Source organism: Cryptomeria japonica, chromosome 10 (genome assembly GCF_030272615.1).
Source record: "Cryptomeria japonica chromosome 10, Sugi_1.0, whole genome shotgun sequence".
NCBI lineage: Eukaryota > Viridiplantae > Streptophyta > Pinopsida > Cupressales > Cupressaceae > Cryptomeria > Cryptomeria japonica.
This window is the reverse complement of record NC_081414.1, coordinates 198,966,950-198,986,533: the sequence shown is the minus strand read 5'-3', so window position 1 is coordinate 198,986,533 and position 19,584 is coordinate 198,966,950. Positions and strand designations below refer to the sequence as shown.

At 38.7% G+C, this 19,584-nt stretch overlaps 1 protein-coding gene across 1 annotated transcript in view; it reads left to right on the top strand.

Moving 5' to 3' along the window:
• Positions 1–19,341, top strand: part of LOC131858848 (uncharacterized) — a 33,255-nt gene extending 13,914 nt beyond the window's left edge. Inside the window, exon 2 of the mRNA XM_059212314.1 lies at positions 19,157–19,341. Within this exon, the coding sequence (XP_059068297.1) occupies positions 19,157–19,341 (185 nt within the window). The remainder of the gene's footprint in view (positions 1–19,156) is intronic.
• Positions 19,342–19,584: the final 243 nt, after the last annotated feature.

Here is a 19,584-nt window from a genome sequence, read left to right as displayed (position 1 = left end):
CTTCCTGCCAGGATTCTTCTTTGTATTTCTTCTTTTCTTTCCATTGAGGTTTTGTAGTTATGCGGGGCGGCTTTCTTAATAGGAAAGTGAGCTTACATCCCAATCCTGCTTTGTTTCTACTAGGTTGTGAAGGAAGATCTATGGGTTCAGTGACTCCTTCTTTGCGTTTCCCAATAGGTCCTTTACCGTCATATCCCATTTGATGCATGATTAAGTATCCTTTTCATAGAGGTGTGTTGGTAGAACAATGTCCAGAGCCACTGCTCTATTATCTTCTTCCTCATCTTTGTATAACCAGCTAAGAACATCCTTGTCTTCTGATTCATGTGCTAGAGTGCCCAATTGGATGAAGGTACCATCAAATTTGGTGATGGGCTGAGTGACCAGATGTGTTGATGTAGTAGGCAATCCATGAGATCTAGGTGATGTTGGCAATTTGGCCAAACATAAGGGCTCCAAAGAGTATTCTCCCATACCTTGGTCTTTGATTTGCATTTTCTGTTTGAAATCTCCAAATATGGAGTTGGGCTTTGATGTTTGTAAATCTGATGTTGAAGATTGTTGCTTTTCTCTATTATGAGGAACCAAACTGTCTTGGGCTGCCCCCATTGCGTTGCAATGTTGAAATGGATTGTGATCAGCAAATATGGAGATTTCTTGTCCATCATAAGGAAATTTGACACACTGGTGATACGTAGAAGGTACTGCTTGCATTTCATGTATCCAGGGTCGCCCTAACAAAATATTATAGGTGAGATCTATGTCTAAGACCTGACACATAGTATCCTTTTGTACTGGTCCCACTTGAATGGGTAATATCATAGTTCCTTTAGAGGACCTTTCCTCATCATCATATGCCTTTATGGTAATTTTCTTGTAGGGATCAATAGATTCTTCTAAAAAGCCTAATGCACGGATAAGCTTTAAAGTACATATATTAAGTCCGACTCCTCCATCTATTAAGACTCTTTTTACTCAGTGTTTGCAAACAATGACTTCGATATGGAGAGGAGTATTATGCAGATGGCTCAAGGAAGTATTGTCATGCTCTGAGAAGGTGAGGTTATGAGGTCCAGTCATATGGGCGACCATGGCTTGAAATCTGTCTGTATCCAGATTTTGAGGTACATTGGTTTCCAATAGTGCTTGTTCCAATATGTCTTTGTGCTCCGGTGATAGTTTCAGCAATTCTAGTATAGATATCTGAGCTGGAGTTTTGCGTAGTTGGCTAACCAAGTCATATTGGATTTTTGGTGTAGTAGTTGTAGGTGACGTATGTCCTTTTAAGACATATTTCTGAGGTCGGGTTGTTACATTGATAGATTCATGATCACGCCGATCTCGGATGGTGATGACATTTACTTGATGATCTTCAGCTGATATGTGGTTTATGGTGTTGTTGTAGATATGGTTGATACGAGCTCCTCGTGTATTATCCGAGGTTGAAGCTCCATCTTTGTTGTAATTTGGGAGAGGATTTTTAAAGGCTCCATGATCACCATTTGTTTTGAGACCATCTACCGTTAAGTCCCCTCGATCAATCATGTCTTGCACCATGTGTTTCAATCTCATGCAATCGTTTGTCCAATGACCCTTGTTACGATGGAAATCACAATAGTGTGAATAATTCCACCAAGGTGGTTTGATTTGGGGTTCATAGTTGCTGATTGGAGGCAAAGAAAGAATCTTGTTTGCCAAAAGTTCTCTGAATGCTGATTCTAGGGATTGTCCCAGTGGTGTGAAAATACGTTTTTGGAAATTGTTCATGTTGTCTCGTGAATTGTTGTTAGGTCCTGGATTCATGTTTTTGTTTTGAGTATCATTGGTGTTGTTTGTGTTGAGTTGTCCTTGATCAGTGTTTGGTGCATATGTGTTAGCATTTGGATTAGCATTTTTAGGATTTTTCGTAGCCTGAGAATTTCCGGATAATGCGAGCATTGGTTGCTTAGATTTTGGATCATGCGTTTCATTGTTGCTTTCATTTTTGTTTCAAGTCCAAAACCGAGACTTGTCCAAGTTGTTGTTGTTTTGGTTATTGTAGTTTGATGAGTTTGTTCCTTCCTTGTAGAATTTGAGTGTTCCCTTTTTGACACACGCTTCCTCTACTTGAAAGCCATTTTCAATCAATTTAGCGAAAGACGGTATGCATTGAAGTTTTAGCCTGTAACTCATTTCACCATTCAAATTGTCAATGAAGATTTCCATTTTCTCCTTTTCAGGAATATCTTGAGGATATCTGGAGACCATACGTCGCCAGCGTTGAAGGAATGTCATGAATGTTTCGTTGTTCTTTTGTTTAGTGCTGCAGACATCTAGCATGGTTATGGCATGTTGAATGTTATAGGAGTATTGGGTTATGAATTTGTTAACCAATTCATCAAATGATCTGATAGGTGGTGTAATTTTGGATAACCATTCCATTGTTTTCCCTCCCAGGCTTCTTGGGAATAACCTCATTAGATAGGTGTCATCATGAGCAAATTCTAGACTCATTGTGCAAAATTCTCGAACATGATCTCGGGGATCACTTTTCCCATTATATTTATCAAATTTGGGAACGTCTGAGTTTGGAGGAAAAGGCACCATGTTCAATCTTCTATCAAATGGATAAGGACAGATTTCGTTTAAAGAGTACCGCACTATTGTCCCTTGTTGCATGCCATGTATTTGTCTTTGTAACATTTGCATTTGTTGAGTAAGAGCAACCAAAGGCGCATTATTTTGCCGAGGGAAAAGTTCTTCCCTTGTATTAGTTCTTAGCTGAGAAGGTGTGGTAAATGGTATGTTTTGTTCTGGAGTTTCTAGCTCAGGTATATGCATTTCTGGTATACATTGTTCTAGAATGTGTTGCTCAGGTATGTTTTGTTCAAAGTTACGAGTTTCTTCTTCTCTTTGTTGTTCTTGATATGCATATTATTGAGATTCGGTTCTAAAGATGTTTGTGTCTAAATCTTTGGGAAGTTTAACGCCTTTACTTGTGAGCATGAGCATATACTTTTCTTTGTCATTTTCCATCAGCCTTTCTACAAGCTTTTGGAATGAAGGGTTTTCCTGACATTCCTGAAGAAGTGCTTCAGAAATTTTTGTCTCTTCTAAGTGTGGAACTTCAAAAGGATTTGACAACCTTCGATTCATACTAGACTCTACGTGTGTCTCGCTTTGTTGGTTTCTTTGAGAGCGAGTAACAGGCATTTTAGTAAAAAATTTCAGTGACGAAGGGGACAAAATCCTCGTTTATGTGTTGCTCAGGGGTGGGTGGTTCTGGTCGAGATGTGTTATAAGTGATACACTCATCGGGCAAGAATGCTGGATTGATCTTTCCTCCGCGGTTTATGATTTGATTAAAAGAAGACTTTTGACAGTAGGCTCTTGTTTTTAAGGGTTCTTTGTCAAATTCGTTGGATTTGTTTTGGATATAACATTTGACGTGATGAAGGAATACCTAATGAGATTTGAAGAGCTGACGATTGTTGTATAAAAATTTATTTCTCTTGATAAATTTGAAAAAACTAGGTTGTTGTTTCTTCAACGTGATGTTACGATAAATGTTCTTTCTTCTCAGAATATGGGGATTAGTCATGCATGAGTGATCAATGGTTTCCTTTGATTTGTTTGGATTCAGTTGATCTTGTTTGTAAAATTTCAAATCTTACTCTATCAAAGTGCAGGTTTAGATGCCCCTTCACGACAAAGCGTGTCAAATGATATGGATAAAAGCCTCCCAATATAGAAACTTGATTTGACAACTTGAAAATTTTAAACAAGTGTTTTTGAGATGAAATCCGTAAGATGGTAAAGGATTCTGTTGATACTGATGATGAGGTTTTCGGATTATGATAAGATAGACATGTTTTATCATGCGACTAGTTTAGGATTTTTACAACGTTTGTTTTGACACAAATTTGGCTCAAGAAATAGTTTTAACGGTTTGTTTTCGCTACTCTGTTTTGATGAAAAATGTTGTTGATAATGAGAGGCTTTTGAAAATGTTTTCAAAATTTTTAAAATTCCTTACTGTTTTGCCCTCTGTTTAATGTTTTTGATCATGCGCTAAAACAGAGACTACATGCGCTACCAAAGTTACTCCATGCGCTAGAATAATGACCACACGCACTAGGCTGCCCCCAGACACGCGCTAAAGTTTTGACTGTTCAAAAAAAATGTTTTCTATCTGTTTAAAAAGTCATGCGCTACCATGGGCCTGTAACGCGCTAACTTGTGAACCTGATGCGCTAATGTTTGGTTTTCACGCGCTAAGTTGATGCTTCCACGCGCTAGACTGTTTCTTTGATGCGCTAAATGTTTCAACACTGGTTTGACTTGGGATAAAATGCTACTGTTTGGAACTAAAGCGCTAACTTGATGGTTGGATGCGCTAACAAATGTACCCCACGCGCTAAGAAGGTGCCCTTATGTGCTAAACTGCCCTGATTTTTCTTTAGTTGGTTTTTTGTAAATTTTGGATATTTGTTGTGAATTTTTCAGGTTTGATGAATGATTTTCTGAAGTAGTAAATGCAAGCACGACATAAAAAGTACAACCATTTTGCCTAATCTAACAAAAAGTGTATGTTCTGCAAGGATGTGTTCGAATCCCCAATGTTTTAACAGGTTTGGATACGAATAATACACTTCAGAAAGACTCTTTATTCAAAGGTCATAAATAACATCATAGCCCACTAGTCTCGATACTCCGTCAGCTCAAACAACCTTGTCACCCCCTAGAGGGCGCCTGTTTTTTTGCCTTTTGCCAGAAATTAACTCAAAGTGAATCTCTTCACAGTTGAGTAGTTATCTTGGGAGATATATGGTGAATAATCTTGGGGGCGGATTCTTCCCCACCCTTGCACTATGATGTTATAAATGTCTGGTTACTGACTCGGTTCAAAGCTTCTATTTCTATGGTTTGTAATCAGGCTTCCTATTCGGTCGTCAGTGATAAACTCCCTCAGGAGGCTTCCCAACCTTTAGAACAAAGACTTTACGTATCTCGAGGATATTGGGGGAAGGCTAATCGCTGCATGCAACCATTGAAAAGGACTTTCGTCACTTTCCACGTTTGATTATAGTGGGTTGGAATTCTTGGCATCAAAGTCGTTCCCCACTTAGGTCGTTCCCTTCATATCGGCCATAAACGACTTTAAGAGTTGATTCCAACTCTTCGGGAAGGCAGGCCTGCTAAAGGTTTTATGCTTTGAAATACAGAAAGCTTTAAGAGTGGTTTGGCTTTTTGATCACCCAGTTAAGGGGAGAGCATATACCTTCCACTTTCTAGACAAGGCAATCAAAGTTCTTTTTAAGCCTTCAATTCAGTGATTTGCTAATCTCTACTTGGAGATGTTGCTCCAAAAAAAGAGAATGATGTTCGTTTTAGTTCCTCAAAGCAATGATTATTTAATCTAGTGAAGGAACCTGGTCAACAAAGCAAAATTTTCAATATGGTCAACAAAAGAAAATCGGAAAAGGGGAATAACTTCCCTCTTTTGATTGTAACAAAACTTCGTAAGTGAGGTTCTTTGCTTTGCGAAATTTGAAAATGAATCCTTTTATACACCAAAGGATGGTGAGGTTATTTTTATATCTACTTTTGCAAAAAAGGAAAGTTTGTATTGTTCGTTTTAGAGCCTAAAATAAAGTTTTTCTCCTATAAAAGCAAGAAAATTTCCGATAGTGGTTCTTTTTATAGCCCAAAAGAAATAAGTGAGTTCAATTTTAAGAATAAAAGACGTTTAAAAATTTAAACTAAGTTAGTGAAAATCCTAACTATCTAAATATTCTAAGATTAAGCTCCTTTTTGCAATAAATTTGTTAGAATCCTGCAAGAAAAAGAAAAACGTTAGATGATTCGGTGGACTTCCACAAGTCTAATTTTTAACTTTCGGTTACAATTTTTTTTTGGTTTTTTTGTTTCAATCTGTAATGCGCTACAAAACAAACTGTATGCACTACAATATAACAGCGATGCGCTAAAATAAGGTTTCAACGGGCTACACTATTTTCGAGATGCGCTACTCTGTGCGTCGAAAACGCTTCTCTATTTTTCTCCCACGTCGAGACCTACAGAAAACTGTTAGAAATATGATGCGCTATGGAAAAGACTTCAGGCGCTAAACATTGAGCTGAATGCGCTATCTGATAGACCCGAAGCACCAAACTATTTTTCAGATGTGCTTCTCTATTTTTCTCCCGTGTTGATACCTATAGGCAAAGATTAGTGGGGTCATGCGCTAAATAAATGACTTGAAGCGCTAGATGATGGACTCTACGCGCTAAACAGGAAGCGATATGCGCTAGACTGTTAGCCGGATGTGCCAGGGAATGTTTCCCACACGCTGATTCCTGTTTCCTGCGGACCTCCAAAAGTGGTTAATTTAAAAAAATGATTTGACATATGGGGTCGGGCCCCACGATGGGCGCTAGAAATGTATGCGAGAAAAGCGGGTCGATAGAACTCAAAATATGAAAATATTCCAAAAGACTTGTCCACACACACACAGGACTTCTTGGTGCAAGCTATGGAGTAATGAAGTATCACTCAGCTTCCCAAGGTTGGTCCCATGGTTCTCTATCTTACAATGTCCCTCAAACCAATATTTTTGCTCTCAGATCACTGAGCAAAATGGTTTAGGGATGGCAAATGCAAGAACGAGGGATGCTTTGATAGATTTTAATATGAGATGCATCCTAAGCTATGCATGATCTTAAAATGCAAATAAACTAACTATAAGATGACAAGGTTAGCATGAATACTATCCTAACATGATATATTTAGTCTATGATTGAGCTGAATGATAAAGAAAGTATTCTAAACATGCATATTTAGACTAATTTCTATCTAAAAGAGAGGCTAAAATGATGAGCATAAAATGGTATGAATGCTTGAATGTATTTGAGCATAAGTATGATACTACAAACTTGGATTGATAAAATGGAGGGATGAGAGCTCTATTTATAGCAAAAATAGGGCAATGGATGGTCAGGATTGAAAGAGTTAATCAAGGGTTGAGTTTGAAAGTTGGGAATCCATGTTTGTAATTTGCACCAATGAAATGGTGACAAATGTCAACATAGGGTTGGGTTGAGAAAAGGGGTTGGAGGCATTAAATGCTTGAGAAGACCTTATGGTTATCTAGAGGGTAAGGGTTAAACTTAAGTTAGGCTTACCCATTGGATTAAGAGTTAATCCAAGGATAAACCTTTGTGCAAATGATTAAGAAATAATCATGGTCAAAGCATTAAAGGCTTGATGAGACCCTTGGGTTGGATGAAGGTTAAGTTAGGCAAAAAGTCTCTAACCATGTAAGAGAGTTGAATTAACCATTAATGGTTTGGGAGACTTCGGGAAATTAAGGGGTTGAAGACTTGAAGCCTTTAATGGTTATCAAAGACTTTAAGGGTTTGAGAAGTGACTTCCCTTTGTTTAGGGATGTGACAAAGTTTAGAAGATGGGTTAGGCTAATTAGAAGCGATTAGAAGAGTCTAGAAGGGATTAGAAATAGGTTTTAGAATGCAAGTGGGAGATGTAGGAAAGTGCAAGTGGATGGAGGGATAATAGGATTTAATTGAAATAAAGTTAATTTAATTCAATTTGGTTGTAATTTGGGGAAATTAAATAAATTAGATTTATTCAATTTAGGATAACTATTTAATTAAATTTTGAATTTAATTAAAAGTGGATAGGGGGGATTTAATTAAATAAAATGATTTATTCATTAGATGGGTATAGTGAATTTAATTGAGTAATTTACTTAATTAAATAGAGGAATACGGGTAATTTAATTAAATTGGATTTAATTAAATAGAGAAATGAACATAAAATATTCATTTGGGAATATGGTCATTTTTATACGTCTACACTATGAAATATGCCCCAGTATGCGCCTATCATAACATACCTGGATATGAAAGAATCGAGGCAGTCATAAATAGTGGCAGTCGTAGGGCAAAAGATACAAGTCTATATGAAAAGATCTAACAAAATCTAACAAGTCTCTTCCTTGTGACCAAATGATACCTCTTGCCAAGAGTAGAACTAGGATGGAGGATTAGGTTGCCAGGCGAGGGAAGGAGTCATCCTTAGGGCAAAGTGGGCTTCTAGATCAGGCAAGCAATTTAATAGTTTTGGAGAGTGACCTGTGGACTTGGGATTGTTTTATTGGGAGGAGGAAAAGAAGGAATGTTGCGCATGGGTGGGCTGGATGGCGGATGATTTGTAGTATCGACATGATAGACAGTGGATCCGGTTATTTACCTTGGTGCCTACACACAGGTTTTCACCAAGGTACTTGTCCATAGCGCCACCAAGTGGTTTTCACTAATGGATGAATTGTTTTTCTTTCTTTTTCTGATTTTTTAATTTTTTTCTTGATTTTTTATTTTTTTTGACCATTTAAGACTTTCTGAGGTCTACAATCATATCTATGTTTGGGAGCGGGAAATCATCTTTAGGACAAGCTATATTTAGATCTCGGAAATCTGTGCAGATGCGGATGCCCCTAGCAAGTTTTCCGATAGGTACAATGTTGGAGACCCATTCAGCATAATCTATTGGTTTGATAAATTTTGCGTCTAACATCTTTTGGAGTTCCGCCTTGACCAAGAGTGCAACATGTGGGTGCATTCTGCGCAATTTTTGTTTTACAGGTTTTGCATTTGGGCAGACGATGAGATTTTGAACCACCAAGGCAGGATCCAACCCTGGCATATCAGAATAGGACCATGCAAAATTGATTTTTACATCTGTAAGGAAGTTGATGAAGTCTTGTTTCTCTATTTCTGTGAGGGATTTGGCAATGAGCACATTTTTCAGAATGACTTCGGTGCCCATGTTGATGTTGTTTGTTTCTTCTATCAACAAATTTGATTTGTCCTGTTGAAGATAATGAATGGTAGGGAGGTCAAATCCCTCATCTTTAAGTGCCACCAAGTGGTTTTCACTTTTGGATACGCCCTTTGTTTTTATTTTTTGCTCATCCAAAGGTGCCTCAGGGAGGTTTTCACCTCGGGAATCATGTCTTTTCTTTTTATTATCTTTTTTGTGGCTAAGGGCATTAACTTGACTACCAAAGTATACCTTTTCGTGTAGTTGAATACCCTCGATTCTGTTACAATCTTCCAGATTTTGCGCTATCAAGAGAACAATGAGAGCATTATCATCGACGCAGATATCTAGAGTGGGTTTGTCTCGTTGGCCCTAGTCAATGAGTTCAGGATGGACAAGATGTAGCTCATGTGAAGTGGGAAGGGTTACGGGGGTGATGGTATTTATGTAAGTGTCCAAGAAGATATCTTTCTCGTATTCATAAGGCATTTCATGGAATTCCTCTTCGTCAGCACTTTCGATATTCGAAGAAGGACTAGAAGGGGCACCAACAATAGTAATCTTAGGCACCGGGGTGTACCCCAAGCTTCTATTGTATCTGTAGGAGATAGGATTTATGGGTTTTTGCTTCATTTCTCCTCTAGTCCTAGGCCATGTCCTTTGTAACCCATTTTTTCAACTATGGCAGATGCTTTTGGGTACATTTTTTTGGATATTCTTGTTGGATCTTCATCGTCTTCTCTGTATAGCCATGAAGAGATATCTTCTTCGAGGCTCTTATTATCAAGTGGGCCCCATTGTTGGAAGGTGGTGTTTTGACATTGCATGACTGGTTTCGGGTCCTTTTTTATCTCTTTTGGTTTGCCAAATGACTTAGGAGAGAGAGGGAGGTTGCCTATTAATAAGACGTCCTCCAATTTGTATTCTCCACAGCCATTGTCCAAGATCTTGATTTGATTATTTGGTTGGGATGATGTGGAGGCAACATTTGATGTGTCAGATGGAGGCGTTGGCGAGGGTCTATTTAGTGGGCAATGATATAGATGCTTCCCCTCTAATAGTTTGCAATATTAAAAAGGTTGGGGATCACCTTTGACAGTGATCTCTCTTCCGTTATAGGGGAATTTGATGCATTGGTGATAGGTGGAGGGTATGGCCTGCAAGGAATGAATCCATGGCCTCCCGAGGAGAATGTTGTAGGGGAGGTCAAGATCTAGTACTTGGCAAGGGGTTTCAATTATAATGGGGCCCACTTGAAGAGGTAAGGTGATCACGCCCTTTGAAATTCTTTCTGCATCATCATATGCCTTTATTGTGATCCTTCCTGATGTGTCTATCAGATCCTCAGAAAGTCCCAATTGTTTTATTAATTTGTATGTACACAGATTAAGCCCTTATCCACCGTTTATTAGGATACATTTGACCTTGTACTTGTGGATAAGAGCTTTGATGTGCAAAGTTTTGTTATGGTCTTCATCTGCAGGAGCATCTTTGGAGTTAAATACAATGTGTTGTTGGGCAGCAAGGTTTCCAATGAGGGCTTGGAATTGGGTGGCGTTGATGTTATCTGGAACGCGTGATTGGAGAATGGCTTGTTCCAAAATTTCTTTATGGACCAGGGAGGTCTTGAGAAGTTCCAAAATGGAGATCTGTGTGGGTGTCTTCCCAAGTTGATCAATGAGGTCATATCGACAGGTGGAAGACATGGGTGGGGGGTTTGGTGGGGGAGGAACTCCTTGGATGGTGACTCTTCCTCGGTGTGTAGTTGTATTGCAGTCATTCTGGGAATGGGAGGTGGAAGGCGTGGTGCCTTGAATGACTATCTGAGCAGGATTTGGTCTGCTTTGGGAAGGAGGATTAACTCCTTGGATGGTTATGACATTCACATTATTGTCTGCAGGTTCAATGCGACCTACCAAAAAATCAAAACCGGTTACGTGATTAGCATAGTCATAACCCATTGCGTTAGATGATGAGCCTTTTCCTTTATCATTCTTCGGGAAGGGTTCCTGGTACATTTTGAGTTTGTCATTATTATTACTAGGTTTTGCATTTGCTACTTCAATCTCACCTCTATTAATGAGATCTTGTATGTAGATCTTCAGTTTCATACACTTTCGTGTATCATGTCCCTTGATACGATGGTATTCACAATAGACATTTTCATTATACCATCTTGGTTTAGGTTGATTGGGGTCAAATGGGCGAGTGATTGGAAAAACCATTGCACCTGCTTGGACAAGTTTCTAAAACACCATTTCAATAGGCTCAGCCAGAGGAGTGAAATCTCTTGGAGTCCTGTTATTCGATCGGAGTGGTCATCCCTGGATTGAGACACTGTTGTGAGGTTTTTGGGATTAATTTTGATTATTTTGATTGTTGAATTGATGATTATTGGTGGTGGATTTTGGGGGAGCGGCCACGGTTTGGACCCACTTTGCATCAGTTACACCATCATTGACCACGTTTTTGTTTTTGGACCAGAATTTTGGCTTGTCGTTATGATAAGAGGAAGAACTTTGTGTTGACTTCTGGTAATGTTTCAAGGTTCCTTCTTCCAACAAGACACGTTCGAGGGCGAGGCCCTTATCGGTCAATTTTTGGAAGGATTTGATGCATTGGGATATTAAGGGTCTTGAAAGTTCAGGCACCAAGTTCTTTTGGAATAGCTCAATTTGATGTTGTTCTGGCATGTCCCACTGGAATTTCTTGATAAGATGTCACCATCTTTGTAGGAAATTGGCGAAGGTTTCTCCGGGCCTTTGTTTTGTATTGCATAAGTCCATCATAGATACATCATTACCCATGTTGTATGCATAGTGGGCCACAAATTTTTCTGCCAAGTCTGGAAAAGAGACAGTGGAACCTCGTGGTAAAGATGAGAACCATGCCAAGGCATCTCCCATGAGACTCTTGGGGAAGAGTCTGTGAAGATAAAGGTCACTATAGGAGACTTCTTGGCATAAGATGTGGAATTCTCGGACATGGTCATGGGGTTCTCCTTTGCCTTCATACTTGGTGAATTTAGGGATCTCAAATCTCGAGGGATATGGTGCAACTGATATAGATGGGTCGTAAGGACAATGGCAAAACTCTTCGAACGAGTAAGTTTTTCTTTTATTAGTCCTTTGTTTCATGTCCTTGATGATATTTTTCATGTCTTGAATTTCCTTGATGAGGTCTTGTTGTGGGCTTTGATAATGATGAAGTGTATTTGCCCCAAGAATTGGATGAGCCAAAGAAGGTGCACCACCAATATATTGATATGATGAGGAGGTGGGAATGTGGCATGTGATGACCGATGTCACTGGGGTTTGAGTGACAGTTGGTTGTAGTCCGCAAACTGTTGTGAGGGGATTGAATATGGCTCGTATAAAATTTGCGACATTGTTGGGAGGAAGGGAAGTTTGTAGAATAGAAATTTGTGGTTGAATAGAAGGAGGTGGTATAGAAGTTTGTTGGAGAATGGATGAGATCGGATTTGATAGTGGTATGGATGGTAAGGAGGAAGAAGGTGGGATGGAGACCACGGTGGGAGGTACCGCGGGTGGCATTGATTGAGCCATGCTGATTGATGGGGCTACAATTGATTGAGTTTGAATAGTAGGTGCAACACTTTATGTGGGAGCGAGGTCTCCTTGTGGTTCTTGGGTGAGAGCGGATCTATTAAATTCAAGCGAAAGTTGAGCTCCATGCTCAAGGAGAGTTTTCAGAAGTGCAGTAGGATTGTGTTTAATAAACTTTTCCATCATCTCTTGGTTATAAGAATCTGCTAGGAAAGTTTGCACTTCTGGACAAAGTTCATCTTGGTTAACCATGTCAAGATTTTGACTTTGATCTTGATCGCTAGGTTGCCCACTTTGTGTATGATCTTGCATGGGATCTTCATATAGGACACCAATGTTTGGCATGCCATATTGTTGTTCAGCCATCTTTTTCTTTTGAGATCGAGTTGCGACCATACACGATATTTGTGATGAAAAGACTTAGGAAAAATGTGATGAAAGGACTTAAGAAATTTGTGATGAAAGGATTTGAGAAATTTGTGATGAAAGGATTTGAGAAAATTGAGGATGAAAGGATTTAAGAAATTTGAGGATGATTGATGAAGAAGGTATGGTAGTGATGGTTTAGAAGAAACTTGATAACTAGGTTGTCTTTGACATGAATATGACTTAATGGAGGATCGATTTGAATGACAAATTGTATGAAGGGATATGACCACCCTGATTTGGACGATAGTTGGTGTTTCAAAGGACAAACTTGAATGTTGATGGAGATGACAAACTCTTAGCTTCTCTCTTAGGCTTTTGAAAAATGGGACGGACAGAGTTTTGATGCAATTTTTGGGCTTTGTGTGGGTAATGACTTGGACAATTGTTTGTGTCTTGACAAATGTTTTTGCAAAGTGTTTGGGGATAGTGATGTGTTTTTAGTCTTCTCTTGGCAAGTATGTATCAAACAAAGCAAACACAGTGATCAAATGCATATTATATCAAAGACACTCATGCTCATATACAACATTCTTAAGGCTGGCAAGGACAATAGTCATTGAATCCCAATTGGTTTCCCATCTACGTTTACCCAAAGCGGACACTTAGATGTTTGACCCCACTGGCTCCCCTCCACGACACTCACTTCTCGGGGCAGCCAAGCATCAATTCCCATGAAAACTCCTCATGGTGAACTTTGTGTCTCTACTAAGGGCCGTAAGAATATGGGCCGCTTCAGAGGTCCGACCTCCTGCACCAATGACTAGAAGGTTTTTGGCCACTATGAACAAGGTGTTTAGTAAGTCTTCCCGTTAAGAGCTACCCTTCGAAGTTGCACAAGCGCAATTGAGGCCTATAGCCCAACGAAGCACCAAGAACTTAGTAGTCACGCAAGCATGATTGAGATCTCTAGGATCCTACTAAGCACCCAATGTGAGAGTGAACTCTCATATAGCCCCAACCATTAACCCTTTCATAGTCAATGGCCTATTTATTATAGTGAGTTGGAAACCCTAGGTCCGGGTGTACTCACTTGGGTCGTTCCCCTCTTACCTTCTCAAAGAGCAAGTTGGGAGGGCAGGCCCGCTAGAGGTAAACACACAATCAAACAAGAAAAGGTTGGAGGGTCTGGATTTCTGATCGTCCAGTAAGACGAGAGCATACTTTCCTACCTTTACGCTTTTCTTAAAGACACATAAGACAATGGTTCATTCCATTTTAATTAATATTTAGGTGCCTAGTTTAAATAAATGCACAAGATTTGGTTGAATCAGCTAGGCAACTTGCAAAACAACTTGATTAGTAGTTTTGAAAAATGGAGTCTTCAACAAGCGTCCTGCAAAACAACTTGATTAGTAGTTTGAAAAATGTAGTCTTCAACAAGCATCCTGCAGAAAACAACAAAATGACAAAAATATTAATTTTTTTGATTTTTTGGGAATGAATAGAAAAACATGAATAAAAACTTTTTCACTAATGACAAATGTGGATTTGAAGAAAGCTTTGATGGGTAAATGAGATTTGACTAGGTTTTTGTTGCTTTCCAAGGGATAGGCAAGTGAAAAATGGGGATTTTGGAGGAGAGATGAAGGAATGGGAAAATTTGTCCAAGAGGGACAAAGAAGCAAAAGTTGGAGATGGATAATATGAGAAAAATTTGGAGGTGACTGGATAAAAGGGGAAGGAGTTATGACAAACCCTAAAAATAGAGAAATATGAGATTTTGGGCTTCAAAAAGTGGATTTTTAGGATAAGGCCTCCAAGGAAGGAAATGTGGAAAATGGCAATGCGGAGAATCTGGTGAAATTTGGAGGAAAATGGAGTTGAGATAAAGAAGATATGGCAAAAAAATAGAAAAAAATTTACTCAAAAAAAAAAACCTTAGATTTAACAGAGCAGAAACCCTAAATTTAACAGAATAAAAAAAAATGTTAAAGGTCCGGATTTCTGATTGTCTAGATAGACGAGCATAATCTCCTACTTTCACACTTTCCTGTGGTCAGACAAATTATCTTTAAACAGAGCAGATAACAGGAAATGAAAAAAAAAGAAATGCAAACTACAGTTAGCGCCTAAAAATTTCAGATAGATTAACATAGCAGACAGTAGCACTAAATAGATAGAAAAGTGTCAAAGGTGTAGATTTTTGATTGTCTAGATAGACAAGAGCATACTCTCCTATTTTCACACTTTCCTGCGGTCAGAGCATACAGTCGTGCTAAACAGAATAGAAAAGTGAAAGGTCTGAATTTTTGATTATCTATATAGACAAGAGCATACTCTCCTACTTTCACACAGATTATAATTAAACGGAGCAAATAACAGATCAGATAATAGGAATTCAAATTCCCACAAAAATGCTTGCGCTAATCGCAGAGCTATCGTACTGAAACTAAAACTGAAACAGAAAAAGAACAGAAACAACAACGCAACAAAAATAGAAAAATAATAGAAACAAAAACGCAACAGAAACAGAAAAGAAGCTGTTGCGCAGAAATACAGAGCCGCTATTCTGGAACCTGCAAAAAAAGAATTTTTTTTTTGCAGTCGCGCTATTCTAGAACCTGCGTCTCACAACTCACAAAAACCTAAAAAAAAATATTAGTTCTTAGGGACGTGGGTCCCACCGGGCATGCCAAAATAAAGAGGGGAAAACAGATTTGAAGGTCAAATGATCAAAACATAATAAAATAAACATGCAGAATACTAAAATATCATTAAAAGACCATTTCACCTTGCTATTTTACCTTCTCCTTCGGATTGAGCTTGATGAAGTGAAGGCGCCCCTTGATAATGCTTCACTTGATGTGCTCCTTTGATTGCTGGATGTGGATGGCTCTCCAATGTTGTGCACAAATGGAGTGGATTTGAAAAATGATAAGGATGAGATGATCAAGTTGCCAAGATGATTTCCTGGGCTCAAAAGGGTAGCATAAACTTACTAGATTTCAAGATGTTTTTAATGAAGGGATGGAGCCCTATTTTATAGGAAGAGGAGAGGAAAATGGATGGCTAGGATGAATTCGAGATGAAGGGCTAAGATTTACTTGTGAGCTCACATAAGGTCCAAGAGAGGGTGTGGAGACCAAGAATTATGCCTTAAAGGCATTTTGTATCTCCACACTCCACAAGATGCATTGGAGGAATTAAAAATTCTCCAAAAAAGGATATCATGGGGATTGGAGGAATACAAAAAAGAATTAAAAATTCCTTGGGAGAGAGGATGCTTGGAGGAATGTGAGATTTCGAAAATCTTACATTCACCTAGGAAAAGAGTATTTAAAAACGAGAAGTTGACTTTGTGGTTAATCATGCTGATTAGCCATTAACGATTCATTAAGAGGGGGATTAGAGGAAATGCTAGGTGGGATTAGGATAATTTGACTAGGAGAGAGAATGAGTGGAGGGAATAAAAAATTAGAAGAATAATGTTAAGTGAGTTTAGGGAGTTTCTAGAAGAATTTATTAGGTTAATGATGAATTAAGAAGATGATTTGTAGGAATCATGTAGGTTAACTAATTAATTGAAATTAATTAGCTAAGAGGAAGATTTGTGGGGATTTGATTTTTTAGAAGAATAAAGAAAGGGATTTATTTATTAAATAAATCAATCACATGCTATAGTGACAATATTAATTATATTTAATTAATATTGAGGAGAATTTGAATTAACATAATTAATTAATTAATTAATTATGTGAGGCATTAAAAATAATTAAAATAATTATTTTTAAGTGTCTATGGCTGAGTTAGAGCAAGCTGCACTCGATCATTTTATTAAAATCTTGGGGAGTTACAGTCAGACAGGGGATGCATCAGATAATAGGCTTATCGAACTCGTGCACAAGCTGGTATCTACGGATGATGCAAAAATGCTATGCGAACCTTACTCTTTGGAGAAAGTTAAATAGGCTACGTTCGAGCTTCACCCTCACAAGGCTCCAGGCTCAAACAGTATGATTGCTGAATTCTATCAGAAATGTTGGGACTTTCTGGGTTATGATATTTGCTTGGTTGTAGAAGAATTCAGGAAAAAAGGGAAGTTTGTAAAAGAAATGAATAATACAATCCTTGCCTTAATTCCCAAAAAGCAAGAATGCTCTTCAATGCACGATCTTAGGCCCATATCACTATGCAATACCATATACAAAATCATCTTGAAAGTTATGGCCAACAGACTGAAGAAGCTTTTACCTCACCTCATTTCAAAAAATTAGAATAGGTTTACTCCTGAAAGAGAGTTAGCGGACAGTATTATTTTATTGTTTGAAGTCATGCACTCCATACATAAAGAGAAATTAAAAGGTCTGATCATAAAGCTTGATGTTGCAAAATCTTATGATAAAGTGGTATGGCAATTCTTGGTTAAGGTTCTTAGATGTTATGGCTTTCCAAATGAATGGATTGATTGTGTTAGTTTATGCATTTCCATGGTTAATTTCTCCCTGCTTGTCAATGGTGCGGTTTGCGGCTTCTTTAAAGCTACCAATGGATTAAGGCAAGGGGACCCTCTACACCGGCTCTCTTTGTACTCATGGTAGAGGTTCTTGGGAATTTAATTAAAACAAAACAATCTGTCAGGCATTGGAATGGTATTCGAGTTCACAGACTGATAGAGCCCATCACCCATTCACAATTTGTTGATGACACAATTCTGTTTGGTGAAGCGATGATGAAGGAAGCCAAAGGAATTAGTGAGGTATTAGATGAATATTCAAAACTCTCAGGCTAGGAAATGAATATGGATAAATCACATATTTTCTTTTTCAACACAGGAAGGTTGACTCAGAATCGCATTTTTCATTTTCTTGGCTTCAAAATTGCTGATCTTCCCCTCAAATATCTTGGGATCAGAATTAACACGGGCAGTAGGCAATCCCAAATTTGGGAGGACATCCTAGACTCTTGTAAGGTCAAAATGGAGCAATGGAAGAATAGATGGCTTACTCAAGCTGGTCGACTACTAATGATAAAATCTGTGCTAGCAATGGTTCCAATCTATAGTATGCAATGCTTTCAATTGTCTAAACCAGTTGGTGCGAAATTAGATGGGATTTAAAAAAAGTTTGTTTGGAATGGGGCTAAGGATCATAGAAAGATACCTCTGATAAATTGGGATACCATGTGCATGCGGAAAGAGGATGGGGGAGCAGGGCTGAGAAAAATGAATATTCAAAACTTGGCCCTAAGAGTGAAGATGTCTTGGAAGATGTACAAATGTCCCAATAAACTATGCTGCAGGATTTTTCAGAAAAAGTACCCGAACTCTGATGATCCTGATCGAATTTTCACAATTGTAGATGCAGATAGGGGCTCTCCCACCTAGAACTTTCTCTGGAATAGCAGGGATATAATCACGAACCACATCTCTTGGAAGATTGGCAATGAAGGTAGGGCCAAGTTCTGGCGGGACTCATGGGATGGGGAACCGCCACTATCAGAATGCTTCGACGATCAAGATTGGGTCAACACCATTGAATCTACTATGGGTACGCAGGTTGCCAGTTATTTCTAGAGTATTAAGAAACATGGCACGAGATCCTGGAAACGGGTAGCTATCAGCAACCTGGTGCTATGTAAGAAACTCGAAGAGTTACTAAGTAATAGAACAATTTTAGCATCAGATGAAGAAGATAGCTTATTCTGGTTTGCAGCAAAGTCAGGGGAGTACAATGTTAAGTTGGGCTACAAAGTTCAAAGGCATAGAGCTATCAACCCGAATTGGCCTAGCATGTTGTGCTGGAATAGGTGGGTCTTGCCAAAAGAAGGGGCTTTCCTATGGATAGCTCTGAATGGGAGGATACTCACTGGTGATAGTCCGAAAACCATAGGTATTCAAGGTCCAAGTTGGTGCGTGTTATGCAACATTGGGGAAGAAATAGTGGACCATTTACTCTTCAATTGTGAGTTTTCTCGTAGGTGTTGGAATTGATTCCTAGGTATGGTTAACCTATATATAGCTAGAAGTGTGTCTCTAAAAGAATTCCTTGTCGCATGGCCATTGTTCAGTTAGACAAAGTGGGGCACCCTGTGGTTGATTGGTCTAGCAATGATTGTTTGGGCTATCCAGAAAGAAAGAAACAAATGAATATTCAAAGAGACGTCTAAACCGGTGGAATTAGTCATCGACAATCTTAAAGCAGACATAGAAGAAGTTATTTGTGGCAAGTCACAGAATGTCAGGAAATTCAAATTCAATGATTGGGACTTGGAAATGGAAAGGAATTGGTCCTTCAAAAATGCTATATTCCATTATCCCAAGAAGAAAATCAACAAGAAAGAGGTCGGATGGGAAAAGCCTCATAACAATTGGGTGAAACTCAACTTTAATGGGGCCTACATAGGCAATCCTGGGCAGGCTGGCTATGGAGCAATCATTTGGAATGAGGATAGGAATATTATGTTTGGTACGTACGGAAATATTGGCTGCGCTACAAATAATGAAGTAGAAATAAGATCCCTTGAGGCCGGGCTTTTACTTTGCAAACAGAAAGGTTTATCAAATGTACAGATTGAGGGTGATTCTTAGATAATTATAAATGGGGTACTACCACTAGACTACTAAATTGGAAACTAGCTAAATGGCTGCCTCACATTTGGTCTCTACTCCAAGCAATCACACCATATGAAATATCTCACATACACAGGGAAGGTAATCAAGTGGCAGACCTGCTTGCTAATCTCGGAGTCAATTCAGATTCTGCAGAAGTGTTAGTGGATCCCAAGACATTGAGTTTGGAAAGTACAGAATTGTGCAGAAAAGACTTATTGA